Source organism: Ornithorhynchus anatinus, chromosome 19 (genome assembly GCF_004115215.2).
Source record: "Ornithorhynchus anatinus isolate Pmale09 chromosome 19, mOrnAna1.pri.v4, whole genome shotgun sequence".
NCBI classification, from domain to species: Eukaryota; Metazoa; Chordata; class Mammalia; order Monotremata; family Ornithorhynchidae; genus Ornithorhynchus; species Ornithorhynchus anatinus.
This window is the reverse complement of record NC_041746.1, coordinates 5,522,468-5,544,345: the sequence shown is the minus strand read 5'-3', so window position 1 is coordinate 5,544,345 and position 21,878 is coordinate 5,522,468. Positions and strand designations below refer to the sequence as shown.

At 46.8% G+C, this 21,878-nt stretch overlaps 1 protein-coding gene across 1 annotated transcript; it reads right to left on the bottom strand.

The window, feature by feature from the left end:
- Nucleotides 1–951: 951 nt before the first annotated feature.
- On the bottom strand, nucleotides 952–20,394 carry ACBD3 (acyl-CoA binding domain containing 3). The gene is made up of 8 exons (XM_029047345.2): nucleotides 20,062–20,394; nucleotides 10,412–10,553; nucleotides 9,492–9,632; nucleotides 8,151–8,309; nucleotides 6,988–7,162; nucleotides 4,774–4,966; nucleotides 3,655–3,939; nucleotides 952–3,034 (listed from the first exon to the last, which is right to left on the bottom strand). Exons 1-8 carry the CDS (start codon nucleotides 20,348–20,350, stop codon nucleotides 2,823–2,825), a joined length of 1,596 nt encoding a protein of 531 aa, XP_028903178.1. The 5' UTR covers nucleotides 20,351–20,394; the 3' UTR covers nucleotides 952–2,822.
- Nucleotides 20,395–21,878: the final 1,484 nt, after the last annotated feature.

Here is a 21,878-nt window from a genome sequence, read left to right as displayed (position 1 = left end):
GGAGGTAGGGTCTTCTGGGGCTGTGGCCCTGAGTGTTTAATGTGAATTTCTTCTATCTCCTAGAATTCTGGGGCAGGCAGAGCACCCCCCCCATCTTTAACTGAAGCAGCTTGTAAGACAGCGGGGATCACTGTCTCCGGCTAGGGGCAGCTTCGTGCCCAAAGGCTGCAGACCGCTCACAACACAGCACGTCAGAGTGCCCAAAGCAAGGTGAGACTGGCGGAGCTGGCCATCAGCTTCTGCCCTCCCTCCCGGGGAGCCGCTTCGTGTAGTGCCCACAATGCGAGGTGCTCCCAAGGGAAGCCAGACCTTAGAGGGCAGCTTAGAGACAATGGCGGTCAGGATTCTGAGATGCTACCTTTTGACTTCAGCTGTTGCTAGGTACCTTTGGCTGACCTGTGGGGACAGCAGTGACCAGCAGGAAGATTCCACTTCCTCCCCGCTTCCTATTTCCCATCGAGGGTGTCTACATCATGGGCTTTAGCAAAAGGCAAAGTTGTTAGAAACTTATTGCTCTTCATTTTGCCTCTAACGACTAAGACAATTTATAAATTACACCAACCCCACTGGGGCAGACTTTTCCTAGATGTCTTTCCCCTCATTCCAGTGGGAAGCAGGAGCTACAAAGGCCCCACATTCTCTCTCCACTGAGGCTGAGCTGAAGAGTCCCCTTTCCCCAGCCCTGCTGCTACTGAAGCATCTGCTCTGCGCTTTCACGCACTTGAATAAGCACTCAATAAATACCATTTACCACTGATTGTTCACTGCTCCAATCAATATTTATGGAGCTCTTACTATGTGCAGAGCATTGTACTAAGTGGTTGGGAGAGTACAGAGCTAGAAGATGTGATCCCCGCCCCCCGAGAGCTTACAGCGTAAAGGGGCTCCAGGGGGAAAGATTTTGCCAGTGCCAAGCAGGAAGGAGAGGAGAAATGGTTTGACAACAAGACATTCAACTAGTAAAGTCAACGCTTTTAATTGGGAAGTTTGGAAATGTAAAAATCTAATTGACCGCACCAAGATATTCACAGCAGAAACAGAAGAATCAACCCAAAAACAGAGTTTCTACACTAGACCTCTTTAAAAACAGAAAAGGTCACGGAGTACATGTCTTCTTTCCCTATCTGAACAGCGACACACAGGACTGGATCTTGGAAAACAACCACATTAATGAGCAGTCAACAAGGTACAGGTAAATGCATTTTAATTAAGATTAAATATATTATTCCAAGATACTTTTGAAATCGCACTTGTACTGTACTAACCCACAGCCGAAGGCAATAAAAAAAGTTGGAAACCAAGAAGGCTGACGTGAACCCTCGCCAGGAACTGCTGCCATTCTAAGCGTCACACACCGCTCCCGAGAACAATGCTACTTGGAGAGAAAGAAGTCAGCTGAACACATGTAATGATGAAATCAGTAATCGAGGCCTGGGAGAAATATATATTAGTGCCTGCTTTTTTAGTTTTATTTTACAGTTTAAATAGTCTCTCTCATTTCTTAAAAAAAGCAAGGTACTGCCTAACTCCACGGTTATCTTTCTATATGCTATATACACGTGAGAGCAGTTGGCCTTTCAAGTGTAACAGCACTGAGGCGAGCCAGGACTGGGTTTTTGATGCCAATACAAGACCCCCCACTGAAGGTCTGCATAGCACAGACCTGAAGCTGGTCAGTGAGGAGAAAGGGAGAAAACCAGCCAATATGGAAAACCAAACGGTGGGTGCTGGCTAACGGAAGAGGTCCCGGGCAGAGGGAAGCAGGGCATGGCTCAGTAGATGGATGGTGGGTAAGGTTGTCCCCACCTGCCCCACCCTGGGACCCCCTCCCACCAGGATCTCAGGTTGGCAGCGGTGATTCCTGAACTCCACCCTGCTCCATCCTCAGCTGAGACAGGGATCAGGGCAGGAATCCTCACTCAACGTGTCACCTCTCCGGCCATATATACATAATTCCAAAGTTTGACCCGAGGAAAGAGCAGTCATTTCCTTAGTATTAGTGCAACACTAGACTCTACAAGTTGTAACGATACCAAAACTGTTTTTAGATACTTAGACGCACTATGTGCCCACTGGAGTCCACAAAATAGCAAGACTGAAAGGTTGTGCAGAAAACTCGCTTGTGAACAGTGGCCCCGACTCTCACCCTCACTTTGCTGTGGTCAGTCTGGATCCCAGACAACAGAGGGGCAGAATTAACAGCTGCTTGACGGGGTGGAGGGGGAGAGGGGGACCGTGTAACATACAGAACCAAAGCTCTTGGTGCCTCTGCTTTGCAGCCAGCTTACACACAAACTCAAAGGCAGCAAGTCTCTCTGGCCACTACCCTAGGTGCCTGCCCCGATCAAAGACAAGCAAAGACCAGCTGTCTTCCTGATTCCAGCTCTCCTACAAGGCAGCACGGAGACGATCTGCTACTTAAACTGCATTGTGAGGGGCTGAGATTAACTGTGACAAAGCTTGACCTTCCACCCATCCATGGATTTTCAAAGACAATTTCACTGCTGACTCTCTCAGAGCACCGTGGAAAGGGAGGAGAAAGGGGGACTTGGGGAGGGCTTTACTTAGAGAGAGCTCAGGCCACTTTAGCCTGGACACCGATGACTACTGGCTGCTTAATTCTCTAAGTGCCAGGTGAGGGTGGGTGAAACCATGGGGCCCTGGGGAGAGAGTCTGATGCCTGACCAGAGTTTGAGCACCAGACAAACACAGAATAAGGGAAAAAACTGACTCCAGTGCTCTGTAAGGGTAGTAAAGATTTCCCAACACGGTGATGGTTCCTGCACAGCCCCAGCCCCCACTGCCTCTGTAACTACACACCTTTATCTAGTGTAATAGACTCTGTAGTACACTGTTTTTGACCTCCACAAAGAGTAGGAGTTGTCAAATTTAAGGAGATAGACTCCTCTCCCTGGGTATTGGTGGCTGCCCGCATACACCTCTTCGTGACAGTCTCGTCGGTACACAGGCACGATTTCGTCTAGCTGAGGCTTGTTGGCGTTCTTTTTGGCTTTTTCTTCGCTGCTGGTGTTTTCTGAGGAGAGGAACAAAAGGGACCAGTGAGTGAGCAGCAATCAAGATGCTCAAGTAACTCAGTTCACTTACTGAAACTAGAGATTTGGGCAATCTGGGCAGAAGAAGGGAGACGGATCTATGCTTGTAAGGCTGTGAACAAATCAACTTGTAATTCCGAATCTGTTAATGTTTCAAAAATTCAGTTTTTGTTCCATCTGGGAGGAGGTAGGATCAGTCTAGGCTGCCAGCTGTGGACATTTAGCCACCCAGAGCTCAGACTGGCAGTGGGCCTTCGGAGCAGGACTCCCAGAGCTGGCCGGCTCCAGGAAGAGGAGAGGGGTGCTGGGACCTCACCCTGCTAGACCCCCTATCCAGGACCCCCTATCGTTCCATAGGTGAAGTGAGGGGGGCATGGAGGAAGAAAGCCCCCCAACCTTTCCAGGGAGTCAACCTAGCCAGTTACCAATCTAGCCTAAAACTCCTCTCAGGTGGAGGGCAGCACTTTATGCCCACCATGTGAACTAACCCTAGATCACTTCACTACACCACCATGTCACACCCAGGCAAGCTGCAGCCATGCTATCAGGGGCGGGGGAGGGCAGGAAACAAGTTTGCACCCGAGAACAAAAACGACTCTACCTTCTTCTTCGTCCTCCTCGTCACTGGATTCACTGACGTGCACACTGACTGCAGTGTTGGGGGAGTCTGTCCATTCAAAATATACCCCAAAACCAATGTCATAATTGTCTGTAGCAAACTCCCAGAAGAGGTAAGATCCCTCTTCATGCGTCGGCACGCGGACTGTGACCACTTCTCCTCGACCCACCGTTATCACTGAGTCTGCGTCCTGCCGGATCTTCTCTTTAAAGTCTTTGATCTGGGGTCGCGTCCACATGGACGGAGCAGCGATTACCGGCACGGGCTCTAGAAGAGACGGGGCCTGGGTCAGGGGCGGGGCTGGAGGTCACACAATGCAATCTGAGGACCTTCTCTGTTAGCAGTCACTAGGTAACCACGGGCAGCCACACTAGATTTACATTCACCTTAGTTCTTGAGCTTTTTTCCTACCAACTCAACCCTCTTCTAGAAAGTCTGGAGTTAGGGTCAGGGCAGTATCTAAGGACAGGGGGCCTGACTTCAGCTCACACACTGCAGGAAATCACAGCGATCGGGGCATCCAATAGTTGGTGAGCAGGGGGTGGAAGGTGGAGAAGATGTTACCCTAAACTGAGGAGGTCTGCAGGAAAACCCTAGTTACTAAGCAACTTGTGGGTACGATAATCAACAGGACTTTGCATTTGTCATGGAGGTAGAGGCTTAAGCTTCCTCTAATTTGAAAATCTTTGTTAAGCTGCAGGAGGGGGGTAAATCAGAGGATGCCCTATCTTTTCCAGTCCTATTTTCTCTGAATTCTGATACAGAAAGCAATTAAGATATTCCTAAAATGACTATATCATTGACTGGAGTCAAAAACTCCTAGGAGATGCACCACACCAACTTCTCTGTTTAAGTCCTGTCCCATGGTCTCTCTCTCCCATTCATCTTCCTTTTTACCAAGACCCTGCAGGAGGGCACCAGCTACCAAACATCTAAGTACAAACGTGTTCCACATGCTCAGCTAGATCAATGTGCTCATTGGATATTCAGCACTTCTGATGGCCTCTAAAGTTTCTGAACTACACAAACCTCTCTCAAACCCACCCCGGGGCCTTCCTCCCACTGCCACCACACACACCCTCCCTCTCTTTCTCACTCTACCTTTTGGTCCATTCTCTAGCACTTCTTCGGCAGCTTCTGGTTCTGGTTCCTTTTCCGAGCTGTCACTGTGTGCCGGGGCCTGTCCGTTGATGGAGGGCAGTTCACCTTGCCCAGGGGCGGCCCCCTTCGTGACTGAAACCAGGGTGGCTCCAGGGGCTGCTGCTACCTCCTGCTGCTGTTTCTGGAGTGCAGCCTACAATTCAAGAGAAACCTATGTGAAGTAAAAACACACTGAATACCACAAAGAATGTTAGCCCGTTCCCCCTTCACCAGCTGGAGCCAAGCAGTTGTACTGCTTGACACTTGAAGTATCTACTGGTGTTACAGTACTACGGAATTGGGAGGCAGGAGGCCCAGGGCCTAACCCCAGTTTGGCCACGGGCCCGCTCTGGGACCTGAGCCAAGTTTCTTCATCTTCAAAATGGGATGACACCTTCTTTCCTTTCCTCTTAGATTGGGTGCCCCCTTGGGATGGGGTCTGTTTCTTCAATCAATCAGTGGTATTTATTGAGTGCTTACTATGTGCAGAGCAAGGTACTAAATGCTTGTGAGAGTACTGGCCAACAGAATTAGCAGATATATTCTCTACCCATAGCAAGCCTCCAGTCTAGAGTATCTATCCCACAACTTAGCCTAGTATGTGGCACCAAGTAACCTTTTAAAAGAAATGCCCGACGATACTATTAAGCCAGCAGCAGGTATCAGGAAGTTCTCAATATTCTTGGAACAGGTACACTGGGCACTATCGGGGAATAAAAATTCCTAATGGCTTTTTAAGCACTCAAATCACTTAGGTGCCATTTTTCCAAACACCTGCCAATTTTAATAATCCCCTCGTTAAATTTACCGAGGGCTATTTCTTGGAGAAAAAGCCTGCAGCATGAAAGAAGAAAGAGCAGAGCTTTTGTTTTCCCATAATGCAGCCAAATCAAAGCTTTTCTGTGACCTTCCACAGGAAACCACTAGGGCCATCAAATAAAGTGCTCCCTGACTTTAGAAAACATTTGTAGTTACTCTTCAGAGGCAAAAGCTTGGAAACAGCAGAAGACGTTTGTCTAGATCACAAAGGAAGTCAGTGGATGTTTAGGCTTTTTTGTTTTTTTTGGCCCTGGAGAGCAAGCAGCAAGCAGATAGACAATGAAGTTCAGACTTTCAAATTCAATTCCAAGAGCTGTATTTTCCCCTTCTTGCAGGACTAGATGATGGTAGCTTTCATGCTAACCAGGGCCTGCAAGCTGAGTCACTGGACAAGCCCGAGTACAGAGAAGTCCAGTCGCTCTTCTCACTCAAGCAAAACTAGAAACGGGAAGAGCGGGGCGCTGCAGGTGCCAAAAGAAAACCATTCGACAATATTTTCATGCTTCTTAGAACAGTTTGTTATACATGTTTAAAAAAAAAAAAGGCACCACACAAAAAGAACCCTTTCAGAATTACGAACTTTGGTATTTTCTCTGAGTTCTCTGGGTCTTTCTCTTTCATGGGCAGCAGAAATCTGCCATTCTAGCTTCTTTTAGATGTCAAAGACACCACAGTACGGGAGTGGGGGGTGTATTCAGACAATAAAAAGCATTTTTGGGGCAGAGTGCTTTGAGGAATGCAATACGATTTACTTTGTATTGAACTCTACTGCTTAGTAGATATCCTCTGTCTCTAATATGCCTCGGGGGGAGAGGGTTGGCTAAATGTGCCTTTGCCAAAACAGTACTAGGGACACGTGCACCTTGACCAAGAAATCTCCTGGAATCATCTAGACTCACCTGAAACCCACTGATGGGGCAGGACTTCTCTGGGCAGTGAAGTCCAGACCCTCACCCCTCAACTGCTACTTTTGGACCTCACCAAGTGTGAGGAACAACTTATGGGTTCGCCCTGTTGGACCTCTGCGAGATTTGAAAGCCCTCGGGCTCATCCAGCTCTTGGCTCTGAAACCGAGTCCTGACCCTTTCTGCTCCTCCCCGATGATTTGACTTGTCAGTTTTTGTCTCTTCTGTAACTGTGCAGGGCACTGGTGTGGGGGCATGGGGGGGGGAGCATCATTTCCAAGGCCCTTTCCACCAAATCCCAGCATTGCAGGGGGCATCTGTACTGCTGCCCCAACTCAGGCCAGTGCGAGAGTAACCTGCCCTGAGTGAAGATGCCAAAAAAACCAAGCAGAAGATCGGGGGAAAACAAAAACCTCCCCGTATGTCAGCCTTCTGGGACTGTCCACTGTACCTGTTGCTGGGCGAGCTGGACTTGGTAGAGCTGCTGCATGTACTGCTGATAGTGCTGCTCCTGCAGCTGACGGATGAGAATCTGCTGCTGCTCGTAATTCCCCGGATACTGCTGGGCTGCATACTGCTGGAACTGCACTGCCGTCTGGGAGTTTAGGGCCGCCATGATCTGTTGCCTAGAGCAAGCCGGAAATACACCAGGCTGAGTTCAAAGCAGGGTGCTCTCTCTTTTCATTTCTGAAAACCTTTAAAGGTTCAAAGCGAGTCATGCAAATTGGCCCCTGCCCAGGGCCTACAAGTCAGACAACAGGGGTAGTGACAGCAGCAGCAAGAGAGGTCCTGGACTAGACTTTGCGGAGTGCTGGCTGTGTGCCAAGCACGGTATTGAGCCTTGGGAAAAAAACCACCCAGATTAGAATTACCCAGTCCCCAGGCCTCTCCTTCCTCTTTTGGCTCTGTTTTTGGGGGAATCCAGCTGTTTGGGGGAATAAAAGTTAATGCCCAGCCGATGCTTGTTCCCAGCAGAGTTGGTGAGGGAATGGCTGTGACCAGGAAATGACACAGGGAGCTATTCAAAAGTAAAGGTTTTGCTCCCCCGCCGCCCCCAGCCCGGGTCAGAGATTTTTGACCTCTAGGACCATCCTAAGAGAAGCCCCCTGAAAATGCTCCCTGCAGTGACCTGGATTCCGGATATTTCTTTTGGCAGGAATACCAAAGCTCCTCCATCTTCTAGCAAAGGAGTCAGGCTGCCTGGCCGGGCGCTGGGTTGCTTCCCTCAGAGAGCGGGATGGCTAGTTTCTCTCGGGGCCTTTAGGCTGCTGTAACTCAGGGGGACAACTGGCTGTGAGTGACCGTGGCTGGACTCTGCTGGGAATAAAGATGTGGGCAGCCCAGGGCGCAGAACCTCTCCAAAAGGGAGACAGGCTAGGGGTGAAAGAACGGAACAGAAAGACTCTTGGAGGAGGTGGAGAGGGGCGCGCAGTCGCCCTGCCATGCCCCCACACCCCTCCACTCTGAGGCCCACAGGTAGGCAGCAGAGACGCTGCACTCGGCCTGCATTTCCTTTACCGCTGAGCTCGAGGGTAACAGAATTATTCCACAATGAGAGACCTAAATCCCCCTGGAATTCCTGGTTTTAAAACATAGGCTCCTTGGCGACCTTACTTCTGCTGCTCTAACCGGAACCTTTCTTCTTCTATCCGCCGCCTCTCCTCCTCTTCCCGCCGCTGCCTCTCTTCCTCCTCCCGCCTCCGTTTCTCTTCCTCCTTTTGCAGACGTTCTCGCTCCTCCTCTTCCTGACGCCTTCGTTCTTCCTCCTCCTTCCTGCAGATAAAGAGGGTGTCAGAGTTAAAACGAAAACTGTTTAAAAAAAGCATTTTAGAGCCAAGAGGCCTCGCAACCTGGACATCACCTGGGAGTTTTATAAACCAGCTCTGAAATTAAAAGCTTCCGACTAGATAGTGAATTTTGTCCCCATATTAAGTGTTCAGTATGCAATGGACCAAAAGCCAATAGATATTTTATGAAGAGCAGTCTAAGCTTTACTGAATAGACCTTTTTATTTTTCCTGGAGTATATTTCTTAGTACCATAGCACGACTGCCTTCAAATCTATTAAAACCATGTGAGGGCATGTGCAGTTGACATTTCAATAAACCTGAGTAAAAAAAAATTTAGGCCCTAACTAGGAAAACCTCAGTCTCCCAAACCCCAGTCACACTGGCAAACAGCAAGAATAATTAGGATTTAGACTGTGAGCCCCATATGGGACAGGGGCTGTGTCTGACCTGATTACCTTGTATCTAGAATAGTGCTTGATACAGAATTTATGACAGTGCTTAATGCAGAATAAGTACTTAAATACAACCATAAAAATAATAGAAATAATAATGAAATTAACCGGAACCTTTTAGAGGTTTTGGTGGCTAAAGGATCTGAGTTAAACCTGCAGGAATACTTCTCCCAACTAATCCTAATAGTGAAATTGCTCAAAGTGTCAAAAAAAAACAACAAAGAAAAAAGTTGCCACCTCCAAAGACATTAGAAGCAATGTGGCCTAGTGAACAGAGCATGGGCTTGGGAGTCAGAAATACCTGGCTTCTAATCCTGGTTCTGTCAATTGTCTGAGTGACCTTGGCTAAGTCACTTAACTTCTCTGTGCCTCAGTTCCCTCATCTATAAAAAATGGGGTTAAGACTGTATCCCATTTGACACAATCAGCTCATCTTGTATCTACACCTGTACAGGCACACAAAGAAGAGAAGTATGGTCAATAGTCCTCACCCCCAGAGATAAAGTTGCAATCGTTGCCCCACCCAAAGTGTTTGCATATCAATCCCTTGGGGAATGTCAATCCCTCAGGGAACCACCACAGAGATGCCTTCCTTGCCCACAGGGAGCTAACTCTCTAACAGAATTTGGGGAAACCAAACACCTAGCTTAAAGCAGGAACATCACAAGTCTGTGGAGGGAAGAGAACACTGTGCCCTCCATAAAGGCATTTTACCTCTTTTTTTCTTGCTCTTCCTTCTCTATTTTATGGGATGTAACATACGTGGAGAAGAGATGGCAGCATCTGTTTAGCAGCTTGACAAACTCGGTCATGGCATCCTCTTTGGCCAGGTTTCCAAGTGCTGCCCATTCTTTCCTAGAATGGATAGACAAAAGCAGATCGAGATCCACCTTAATGGCATGTCTTCTAATGTCAAGCGGACTTTACAGCTTGACTTCAAATCCAGTCAGGACTAGAGAGAGGGAGTGGTATTATATAATAAGTAACTGTCTTGTGCCACAAGTAGGCTTTGATTTTGAATCTTCCACCTTCTGTCCATTTACTGAAATGGGTATCACATTCTCTTGGCCATTGGTGAATGATTATCAAATCAAAAAATATCCCACCTCCAGCAAGCAACCGTAAGGACTTAATTTCCTAACCTAGCATTGCTTTTCATTAGAAAAAACCCTAATGAAACTCAAAGCTGACAAGTGGTGGCCAGATTTAATATCTTCTACCTTATTTTTGTGACTTTACTGGCTTTGAATCAACTACTTTCAATTGAGAGACTGGGACTTTATGCATCATTGCCCTAATCGTTGATATTGGTGAGGAACATCACCCATAGTTGAAGAAGTGAAAATCATTTAAAATAATGGCACATTCATTTAGGAGGAGCCAAATGATGCAGGGTTTGCCTCATTTTAATAACCAGCAGCACAAATGTGCTTTTTGAAATTTTTGGTCAGAAACACCTGCTAAGCCCATGACAGACATACCCTGAAGGTTCCCTAAATCACTTCGGAAATCTTTCTGCAGTCCTAATTCTATGCTATTGAACTACAAATCTAATTTATACTCCTAGCAAGTGTATCTTGTACTTCTCTCATTGTCTTTACATTTTCCCCCACCAAAGAGCAAAGCTTCATTACCTCCTGTCATTCCCCAGGACATCAAAGAATCCAACTTCAGGACAAGTGTCTGGATTATAGGGGCCCAAAAGAACTTGCTTGTGCAGTGCCACGAGTTTGAGTTTTTCCTCATAGGTTGGATGGAATGCTTTACCATCTTTTTCTGCAAGAAAACACCCAGTGAACAATTTAGAATACAGCCCACCCTGATGATAAGCACCACTTTCTGCACCCCAGTACATACGGTCTGAATGTGAACAAGTCCTGGAAGGAAACACCTGATTCTGTAAACAGCGTCAATACGATTTCAAGCTCAAAGGTACAGTAGTACAACTGGTTCTGAAATGGCCTGGAATTCCCTCCCACCTTCAAAGCCCTACTAAAATCACACCTCCTCCAACAGGCCTTCCTTGACTAGGCCCTCATTTCTCCTATTTGCCCTCCCTTCTGCATCATCTATGCACTTGGATCTGTACTCCTTAAGCACTTGATATTCACCCCACCCCAAGCCCAACAGTGCTTATGAACGAACATATTCTATTGGTAATTTATTTTGATATGTCTTCTCCCTCTAAACTGTGAGCTCCTTGTGGGCAGGAAAAATGTCTATCAGCTTTTCTGAAGTGTTTTCTTCCAAGTGCCTGGTACCGTGTTTTACTCACAGTGACTATGTGGAAAAAGACAAGATTATGGGCTGACACTGTAACTGTTGCATGTTTGACTGGGCTGCTAAAGCTTCCTGCTCTGATGCTCTTTAGCACTGAATAACCAGATATTTGGGGTGGAAGCCAAATAGGAAGCAGTTCAGTGAAAGATGAATGATCGGGTTCATTTTCAAAGTAGGCTTTCTGAATCTGTCACGTTTTCACGTTCCAGCCTAACAGAACCTACAGTGAAGGTTAGGGTCAGAGCGTACACATACACATCTCAAAGCACAGTAGGAGCCCAAAATCATATGGAAGAATTCAAATGTAATCTAGGTGGTAAAGCATTCTGAGGGATACCAACACGCTTTGGAAGAGCAGGTCATTAAAAAAACAAAAAAGAATTCCATAAACAAGAGGTTACTGTTTAGAAGATTTAAGCCCAAAGCAAGGCCCATCCTCAGAAAACAAGCAAAATACTCATGTCATGTCTGGGGAATAAATCCAGAGAAACAACAGGAAATAAAACAGCCAAACCTAATGGAAACTCAGTTCTTTCTGTGCTTGATCGCAGGGTAATTTCCTGGGCCACTAGGTAAATAAATGGATAATGAGAAACTAGAATTGGGAGGGTCTGATTATCCACTGCTTTGTAAAGGGCAGAGAGCCCATGATTATCATGGAATAGCCACCCCCGGGGCCTCCATCTTTCAGAACCTTGAAAATGGCATCACTAAGTGCCCTCCCAGACCCAGGGACCGCTCCAAGCTCCAGGTTCTGGATCAGTGAAACTCACTTTTCCAGGAGTCTAGAGTCCATGTGGGGCCTGGCCATTGGCTAAAGACAACAGGAGATAGCAGGAAGCTAAAATATGACACTTCAAAAAAGGCCAAAAGCAGATGACAGGAAACTTAGCTTCCCAATTACATAAATTTGAGGTAGTAATCAAAGGATTATGGAAATCCAACCTCCAAACAGGTCCATCCCGCAATCACCAATATGTCCACCTCAGGTCACAATGCCCGGCAATTGCTGACCAACCCAAGACCCAAATTAACACCCTTCAGGGGCATGAATGAATACATGGCTGAGAGGGTCCCCACATCCTGGAGATGTGGCAGAAACTCCACTGAGATGCAAATGCCAAGAGGCAGATGACCTGGTGAAATTCACCCCCCTCTCTCCCTTCCACCAAACTAGAAATGAGTCTGGAGCTGGGCTGGGCTGGGCTGGGCTGGGCTGAAAGGGTAACAGCCTTGAGGAGGGGGAGGGGGAGATGACCGGGGCACTCTCAAACACCAACTCAGGAAGGGCCTTAGCTATGGCCGTGGGACTCTGAACCGCAAGAACTTCTGCTCTTCCAGTCACAGTCCCCTACTGCCTTTTGATTAGATGTGTGGACTAATCCCTATCCTCATCTCTGATGTTCTTGTGTTCCTAATGTTTCCTTTCCCCGCTTATGCTTAGATTTTGAGCGCCACGCATATTGTTTCCTAGAACTTAGTACAGCATTCTGCATATGGTAAGTGCTTAGTAAACCACGACAAAGATGACAACTATTACCAAACTCAAGAGGATCTTTCTAAAAATCCCATTAACTCCGTGGAGCTTTTGAGGGTGAAATGGGGTCCCCCACTGGTGGGGGCCAACTTGATTCATTCAACCTTCCTTTCTTCTTTCCTCTTAAAAAAACACAAATGCATTCAACACTGCACACACAAGAGCTACATAACCAAGGCCGCAAAGAGACTGCTATGATCCGACAGCCTTATCTCCGAATGTGGACACAAAGGAAGGGGCAAAGTATACGCTCCATCCTCTTTTCTCTCTCTCTCTCTCTCTCTCTCTCTCTCTCTCTCTCTCTCTCACACAGACACACACACACACACACACACACACACTCACTCACTACCATCAGGTAAATGACCATCTTTCTTGGCTCAATCATAAAGCCGGGGAATACCTGCCACCAACTTCACAGAAACAATGTGAAGATTTAATGGCTCCCCACAGGTTTTATGTTTCAGAACTAAGGTACAAGGCTACCCCGTGTGGATGACGATATAGATTATATTACAGAGAAGGTTTAGTTGGCTCAAACCCTTGATTTCTCTTCAAGTTAGCTTGCAGTGCCCCAACACTTCAGAGACCCATATTCACAAGTAGATAGAAATTGGTTCAAGGAATTTCAACATTAACTTAAGTGAGCTTGTCTGCAGATTTGAGCTTTTGAAAAATTGGAAGACTATCCCATTCCCTTTCTGTCCTAGATATCATCGTCATGAACAAATGAGACAGAGACGTGACCAGAACAGTGGAGTCTCCAGTCAGGATGGACAGATGAGGTTCTCAGACCTGAGACTTCAGGTCTGAGGAGTCTGCGCAGAAGAAGTATCAAGCAAAGGAAACACACAGGGTTCTGGATCTTCCTCTGGAGATTTGGAGGCAGGAAGAAGGAAACCAGCTCTAGGTGGAAGCTCCTTTTTAAAACCTGACTTTTAGCAATCATTAGTGCCTACTTGAATAGTTAATTAAAATGCTATTCCAAATAATTTGTGAATTTGATTCCACTCTAAACTGCTTATAAATAAAATTAAAATATTACAGATGACTCTTAGGACATTCCTGGACAATATGCCTACAAAACAATTAAAGCACACTCCTATGAAAAGCTATGACATGCCGATATTTTGTGCCCTATTTACCTCTGTCCTGGCCTTTATGTTACTGGGCCTGCCTTCTGGGCAAGGAAAAGATTAAATTAAAACCAGCCCAGACTATAATGGCCTAATGCTTAAACTTTATAGTTACTCTAACTACACAATTAAAATGCTACCCAGTATCTTCCAAGGAGATCCAGTCTCCAGAATCATCCAGAATCTCCACTCACAGGCCTTAAATTACTATTTGCAATTTCAGAAGAGATGGCACTAAACACCACTGTTGCCTTTTGGATAGGAACAGTGGGCTTCAGCGAAATGGTCTATGCAGATTCTCTCCTCAGCATTTCCCCCAGGATTCTCTATGAAGCACATGTTTTTCCCTGGGGCTGTGACAAAAAGGATCTATTAGTCAGAAGGCAGTGTAAACTGCCTGGATTTTCCTTATCACCCCGTTTGTCAGCTGGAACTGTGAAAGCCAATACATTTTTTGTTTAAGGGATGAGGCAGGCAACAGCTCCTATCTGTAATTAGGTGGCTACTGAAGGGACTCTTTCCTCTAGGTCTGAAAGACAAGAACCAGTTCAGAGGAGGATGGATGACCTCTAATTTAACTCCCCATTCGTGGCACACGGATTACTCACAAGTCCTTCCCTCAAACCGTGTAGCCCCGACACTGGTTCTTAACCACTGTTTACCATAATTCAAGAGCTTGACATTTTCCCCCTACTTTTTGCTATAAGCACCCCTTTCCCCAAAAGCAAGGCAGCTGCAGAATGGTCTGCTTTATAATAAAAAAATGTATTACATGTGCTGCCCATTCAGAATTACATTCAAAACCACCACAACTTTCCAGATCTTCATTTACAGATGAAACATTACTTTTCAGAAGTTTGTGGTTTTTTTTAAACCCCACAACAGCGACCTTAAGCATAACATTAAGTTTATGCTGCTGGATGATTCAAGAAAGAAGGCCGGTTATGAGCAGTGGGAATAGATGGGGGATAAAGCACAGAAAGGTTAACTTCTTCTAATCTTGGTATTTAATCTTAGACACAAACATTTAGGCCATTTTGGAAGAAGGCTTCTTTGACCTAAATAAATGTGCTAACAAGGCCAAAGTCAGAAAAGAGATACGGAAAACTTGCCTATCCAGAAGCGAGGGTTTGTTTCCTGGCAACTCTACAGCCCTGACCTAACATTTCCAAAAGCTGGCCAATTACCTTCTATCTGCTCCCAAAGCCTGGCCGATTACCTTGTATCTGCCCCTAAAGCTTATCACACTTGCAAAAATTGAATAAATGTCATTATTATTGTGTGGTTAGACATTTTGGCGGCTGCTGCTGCTCATGGTGGGCAGGGAACAAATCTGCCATCTTGGTTGCATTATACTCTCCCAAGCACTTAGTACAATGCTCTGTGCACAATAAGACCTCAATAAATAACACTGATTGAATCAGACCTACTAATAATAGTAATAGTATTTTTAAGCACCCATAGGTTGTAATGCACTCAACTAAGCACTTGGGAACTACAAGATTCTCTACCCACAATGATCTTACCCTCTATCAGGGAAGACAGACAAAAATATTTACAGAGTGGTCAAAAAAACTGAATGTACAATTGAGTAAACATATACATAAGTGTTAGAAGTTGGGCATAAGTAAATATTTAAGTCCTAGGCACAGGTGATGACATAAAACACGGGACGCTGAGAATTCCTCATTGGGGAAGGCTTGTTGGAGGTGATAGCTCTCGTTCCCCAGAGCCCTTCATCAGGCAGTTAGTTTGGATAGCCTTGGAACTTGCTCACATTGCTGCTCATCTCCAGTTCTGCTGGCTCAATCACTTAGGTTTCTGGGGTCTTCTCAATGTTGCTCCACTGTATCCTAAATTCTTGCAGTTACCAAAGAGTCAATTTCTCTTGTGAAAAAAAGCTATGGCCACTAATTGTTTAACCTTTATGATGAGGTCTACTTTTTTTTTTTTTGGAATTACCATAGATGTCCGCCACTTCCATAGACTATGGCCTGGAAGTAAATTAGTCTTCTCAGAAATGGCCAGTCTTTCACCAAAGGAAAAAAGGATCCAAATTGGCAGTGTTTTTACAGATATGCTAAAGGTAAACGAACCCTTAGCCAAATCAGCCACCGTTGAAGTTCAAAAACTGAAATCTATTTCACCATAGGGCGTGACACTTGGGGGCAGGATGAAAGGGGGTAGAAAGCTGAAGCAGAAATTCTGATAAATACCCAAGGAAGGCTGAAACGCATTGACTTCTCCTTTCACAAGTGATTTTGCTTCTAGGTTACCCTACTGTTTAATTCATTAGTGTATTACCTTCAAACCCACCAAGAATAAGGTTTCTGAAATCATAGTTACATTAACTGCAGCTACCTGACTCACAACTGGGCACTTGAAATGAAGCAGTCCATCCTGTCTGGGAATGGCGGAGTTAGAAACACTTGCCAGGAGCACAATTCTGAGCCATACATATATGTGCACACTGGAACAAATGAATGCAGCACAGTTGTGAGGTCTTTTCCAGAGAGCGAAAGAGAAAGATAAACCATTTCAATCAATCAGTACAAATACAACCGTTTACAGGGACTTGCCCGCATTTTCAAAGTACGTCCAATTTTATGATTATGACTGAAAAAAACCTTGCAACCCAGAACCTAACTGTAAACCTAAAAACAAAGTCCTACTCCAGAAAGCTCAATCATTTTTCGTTAAGATTTCTTGAAAGAAAAAAGTGCCTGTGGGGAGCTCTGTCAAAGACCACCACTAGCTCCCTGGCCCTGCAGCTCCTGAGAGGAAGGCTGCTGAAGACAGTTATATTGTGCTCTCTCACACGCTACACAACAAGCGCTCAATAAATAGACCGCTCGGAACAGCGATTCTTGACCAGTGAGTGGTCCAGAAAAGCTTCCTGTGGGCTTGGTCGCTCCCCTCTCACTCGGCCCCAGCTCTGCACCCGTCTCCCCTCCCTGTTGTGCATTTCTTTCCTGGAGGATTTGCATCAAGAATAGTTCCAGAGAAAGAATAGTTTTAAGGTGACAATCTTTAGGCAGGCAAGGACATTTTGCTTGAATACTGCCTGGGAATGAAAGTCTGACAGACTCCTTTTACGTGCGAATCACCCTCAAGTATACTTGTAACACTCGGGGCTGGATGAACTCCTTGGACCCAGCCCTTGGGAAAGTCCCACACGAGGGAGTCCCAAACGCTTAAGTACAATGGCCTGCACACAGTAAGCAATCAATAAATATAACTGATTGACTGAGACCACTGATTTAGAAGGATGGCAGGAAAGAGGCATAGGGCAGTGAGATTTCTTCCGGGGTCCTCAGTTAATACTCCAAGTCTCAGCATGAATATTTTGTTGTAGCAAAATTGCTGAAATTATTTTCTAAAAAGCTAAGTCTGACCAATCCCTTAACAATGGTTTTCTTAAACATTTCTTTTAACTATGGCACAATTCAGAACAAAAAGAAAGAAAGGATTTCGAATAACAGGGGAACTGAACAGTAGGCTAGAGTAATATAATCTGAAGTTCAAGGCCTGCTCAGAATATGTTTTTGTGAGTGCAATGCTATTTTGGCATCATATATAAAATGGAATGCCCATTGTCAGTTAAAGTTAAGAAAAACCAGGAAAAATTTTCCAAGTTCACCTAGGATTCTAGAAGCAACAGTGGAGAGGGACACTATATAATTTCTTCTAACATCCTTAACTTTCCCCAGTAATCAATCAATTGTATTTATTGAAAATTTACTGCGTGCAGAACACTGTACTAAGCACTTGAGAGAGTTCAGTATAATAGAGTTGGAAGACATATACCCTGCCCACACTGAGCTTATAGTGAGTGGGCTGTGGTCTTATACGGTGAGGACTGTGAGCTCCTTATGGGCAGGGAACATGTCTACCAACTCGACTACTTTAATGTTCTTTCTCAAGTGACCAGTACAGTGTTTGGCACACAGTAAGTGCTCAAATACCACCGACTGGTGACTGAAGTAAGTTCCAAGACTGGGGAAGAGCATGAGAGAGGCAGTGGATATGGCAAAGTTGAGAGTGAGCTACCACTAGAAGGTTGGCTTGGGAGGAGTGAAGATAGCGGATGAAGACAGCAGGTAGGTAAGGTGAGGAGTAGTCAGTCCCTCAGGAGCTGGCAGAGACCATACAATGCTTCAGGCCTCATTTTCCTCTCTCATTATTTTAAGGCACCAGGTACCTTTTCTGTGCAGATCTGTACAACCGTGATCAATCTTGGCAAAATCCTATGGGACGGTTACCTTGTGCTTTTGTTTTGGAAAGATGAACCAATGTACATCTGGACACATTAGGTCAACAAAGTGAGATTGGAAGAAGATTGGGTTACCCTACTTTCCTCTTTATTAAAGTTGATGTTTCTTCTCACCAGTTTAGGTCCCTTCCCTTTAGTTCTCAATTAGGCATCTCCCACCCAAAGAGCCCCTTCACAGCTATCTGATTTCATGATCCAGTCACCAAAGTAGCTTGTAACTGCTCCTCTGCTGTTCCTCAGAAATACTGCGGCTTAAGCCCTAGAAGGCTTGTCCAAGAAGCTTAAATGACCCCTGAATATCAAGTATCTCTAAGATCATTTCTTTCCTTTACACGAAAATATTCCAAAAAACCCGAAGTTTTCTTTTATTGAAGAGACAAACCTAGGCGGTGACCAAATTAGACTTTATCCTGAAATACTTATTTTATTAAATGACACTGATTCCTGAAGGGAATAATTTATTTTCATTTATTTAATAGTAGATGAGCCAATCCATTTATCCTAACCCCGACGTGCGAATTCACAGTTGTGAGTTCTCGAGTTTGGATGAGACATGAATGGTATTCCACGACTCCCAGTCCTTTACACAAATAGTAATGGCATGCCATCATTACCGGCCTATTCCACATTCAAAGCTAGTGACCTAAGGGTCAAGTGATTCAAAGCCCATTAGCCATTACCAATTCCCCCGAGCTGCAGCTACCCAGTGCCCAGAGGGCTGAACTGGAATGTGCTGCATTAGAACGAATACTTCCAAAAAAAAAAAAATAAATCTCAACAAAAATCTCGATAGACCAGGTAACTATCAGTTTCTAGACTCATAAACCTGTTAAGTAAATAAGCCAAACTGGGATTGTTAAATTGGGCCATTTAACTTGTGTTACAGTTCCATAATGTGTACTCACTGGGCACACCCACTTGGACCTCGGATTTAAGCGTCCGTAAAAGGATATAACCCGGCAGCTTCAGGCTGCTTATTTTAAATTAAAAGAATATATATTAAAAAATTGGAGAAGCACTGTGGCTTATTAGAAAGATCACGGGCTGGGGAATCAGAGGTCGTGGGTTCTCATCCCGCCTCTGCCACTTGTCAGCTGTGTGACTTTGGGCAAGTCGCTTAACTTCTCTGGGCCTCGCCTCATCTGTAAAATGGGGATTAATAATAATAATGTTGGTATTTGTTAAGCGCCTACTATGTGCCGAGCACTGTTCTAAGCGCTGGGGTAGATACAGGGTAATCAGGTTGTCCCACGTGAGGCTTATAGTTAATCCCCATTTTACAGATAAGGTAACTGAGGACCAGTGAAGTGACTCGCCCACAGTCACACAGCTGACAAGTGGCAGAGCCGGGGGTCGAACTCATGACCTCTGACTCCGAAGCCCAGGCTCTTTCCACTGAGCCACGGAGACTGTGAGCCCCACGAGGGACAACCTGATTACCTTGTATCCACCCCATCGCTTAGAGCAGTGCTTGGCACATAGTAAGCGCTTAACCAATATCATGATTATTAAAATTTCCACCGCCCTGCTTCGACGGCCGCCTCCCCACCAGTCGAAGGTGAGATGTGCTTCCTCGGACAAGATCACCACCAGGTCTACGGAGGCTTCTTTCCCCTGTCAGGTAGATAACCTCATCACCTTTATCGCCCCAGCGTTTAGAACAGTGCTTTGCAATTACTATTAGAATTACAGTCATTCGATGGGGGAACGCCCGACCAACTCAACCGTTCGACCTTCCCCTGGGTAAACTCAACGCTGCGCTCGCAAGGGGTGGGTGTGTCCCTTCTAGACTATAAACCCGGTCTGGGCGGGGATGGTCCTTATCGCTGACTTTCCACGCGCTTGGTAGAGTGTTCCGCACACATTAAGCGCTCAATAAATAGGGGTGAGTGAAGGCGACGGGGTCGAGGCCGGCGGGCCGGGACTGGAAGCGCCTCCCCTCCTCCCCGGGGATCGGCCGAAAGGCCTCCAGGGTGCCTTCCCCGGCGGGAGGGCGGCCTTCTTGGCCCCGGCTCCGAAGGGGGGGAAGCGGAGAGGGAGGCCCCGGGGCTCGCTTACCTTTAAAGAAGCGGAGCGCCAGGCCGTACAGCTCCTCCAGCCCGAAGCCGAAGCGCCGCTCCAGCCGCTGCGCCTCGGCCGCGCCGCCCCCCGCCGCCGCCTCCTCCTCCTCCTCCTCCTCCTCCTCCTCCCGCCTTGGCGGCGGCGGCGGCGGCGGCTGCTGGCGCTGGGGCTCCGGCCGCTCCCCCGGCGGGGCCCCGTCGGCCCCGGCCCGCTCCTCCGAGTCGGGGCTGAGCGTGAGGCCGTCGATGGAGACCTCCAGCCGCTCGGCGCTGAGCACGGCCGCCATCTCCGCCTGCGGCTCCTCAGCTGGGGACGACGGGCGGCGGCGGCCACGTACCTACTTCCGGCCGCTCGCCTACGTCACTTCCGGGACGGAGCGGCGGGGGCGGGGCTTCGGCCGCGCAGGCGCGCCACGCCCCCCCCCCCCCCATAATAAGGTTGGTATCTGTTCTAAGCGCTGGGGTAGACACAGGGGAATCAGGTGGGCCCACGTGGAGCTCACAGTCTTCATCCCCATTTTACAGATGAGGGAACTGAGGAACCGAGAAGTGAAGTGACTGGCCCAACGTCACACAGCTGACAAGTGGCCGAGCCGGGATTCGAACCCATGACCTCAGACTCCCAACCCCGTGCTCTTTCCCCTGAGCCACGCTGCTTCTCTGCCTTCCCCTTTCATCCACGGTATATATTGTTAATAGTAATAATAATAATAATGTTGGTATTTGTTAAGCGCTTATTATATGCAGAGCACTGTTCTAAGCGCTGGGGGAGACACGGGGGAATCAGGTTGCCCCACATGGGGCTCACAATCTTGATCCCCATTTTACAGATGAGGTAACTGAGGCCCAGAGAAGTTAAGTGACTTGCCCACAGTCACACAGCTGACAAGAGGCAGAGCTGGGATTCGAACTCATGACCTCTGACTCCAAAGCCCATGCTCTTTCCACTGAGCCACGCGCCATTCATTCAGTAGTATTTATTGAGCGCTTACTATGTGCACGGCACTGTACTAAGTGCTTGGAAAATACAATTCGGCAACGGATAGAGCCCATCCCTGCCCATCGACGGGCTTACAGTCTAATCGGGGGAGACAAACGGGCAAAAACAGGACAACTTAATCACTTAATAAATAGAATCAAGGGGATGTACACCTAATTAATAAAATAAATAGGGTAATAAAAATATATACAAATGAGCATAGTGCTGAGGGGAAGGGAGAGGGGGAGGAGCAGAGGGAGGGGAGGAAAGGGGGCACAGAGAGGGAGCAGAGGGAAAAGGGGAAGGTCAGTCTGGCAAGGCCTTTTGGAGGAGGTGAGCTCTCAGTAGGGCTTTGAAGAGGGGAAGAGAGTTAGGGCACTGTCCTGAGCGCTGGTGGTGGGTCCAAGGAAATCGGGTTGGACACGGTCCCTGCCCCACGTGTGTGTGTGTGTGGGGGGGGGGGTGACGGTCTCAATCCCCCTTTTACAGATGAGGGAACTGAAGCCCAGAGAAGTTCATTCATTCAGTAGTATTTATTGGGCGTTTACTACGTGCACAGCACTGTACTAAGCGTTTGGAGTGTACAGTTGGGCAACAGAGGCAATCCCTGCCCAATAACGGGCTCACAGTCTAAATGGGGTAGACAGCAAAGCAAAACAGAACAAAAGAAGTGATTTGACCAAGGTCACACAGCAGCTAAATGGGGAAGTCGGCATTGGAACCCATGACCTCCTGACTCCCAGGCTCGTGCTGTATCCACTACTCCATGCCGATGCATCTAGTTCCCCTGCTTTCCCCCCTGCTTCTGCCCGCTTCATCTATTCCTTTCTACTTAA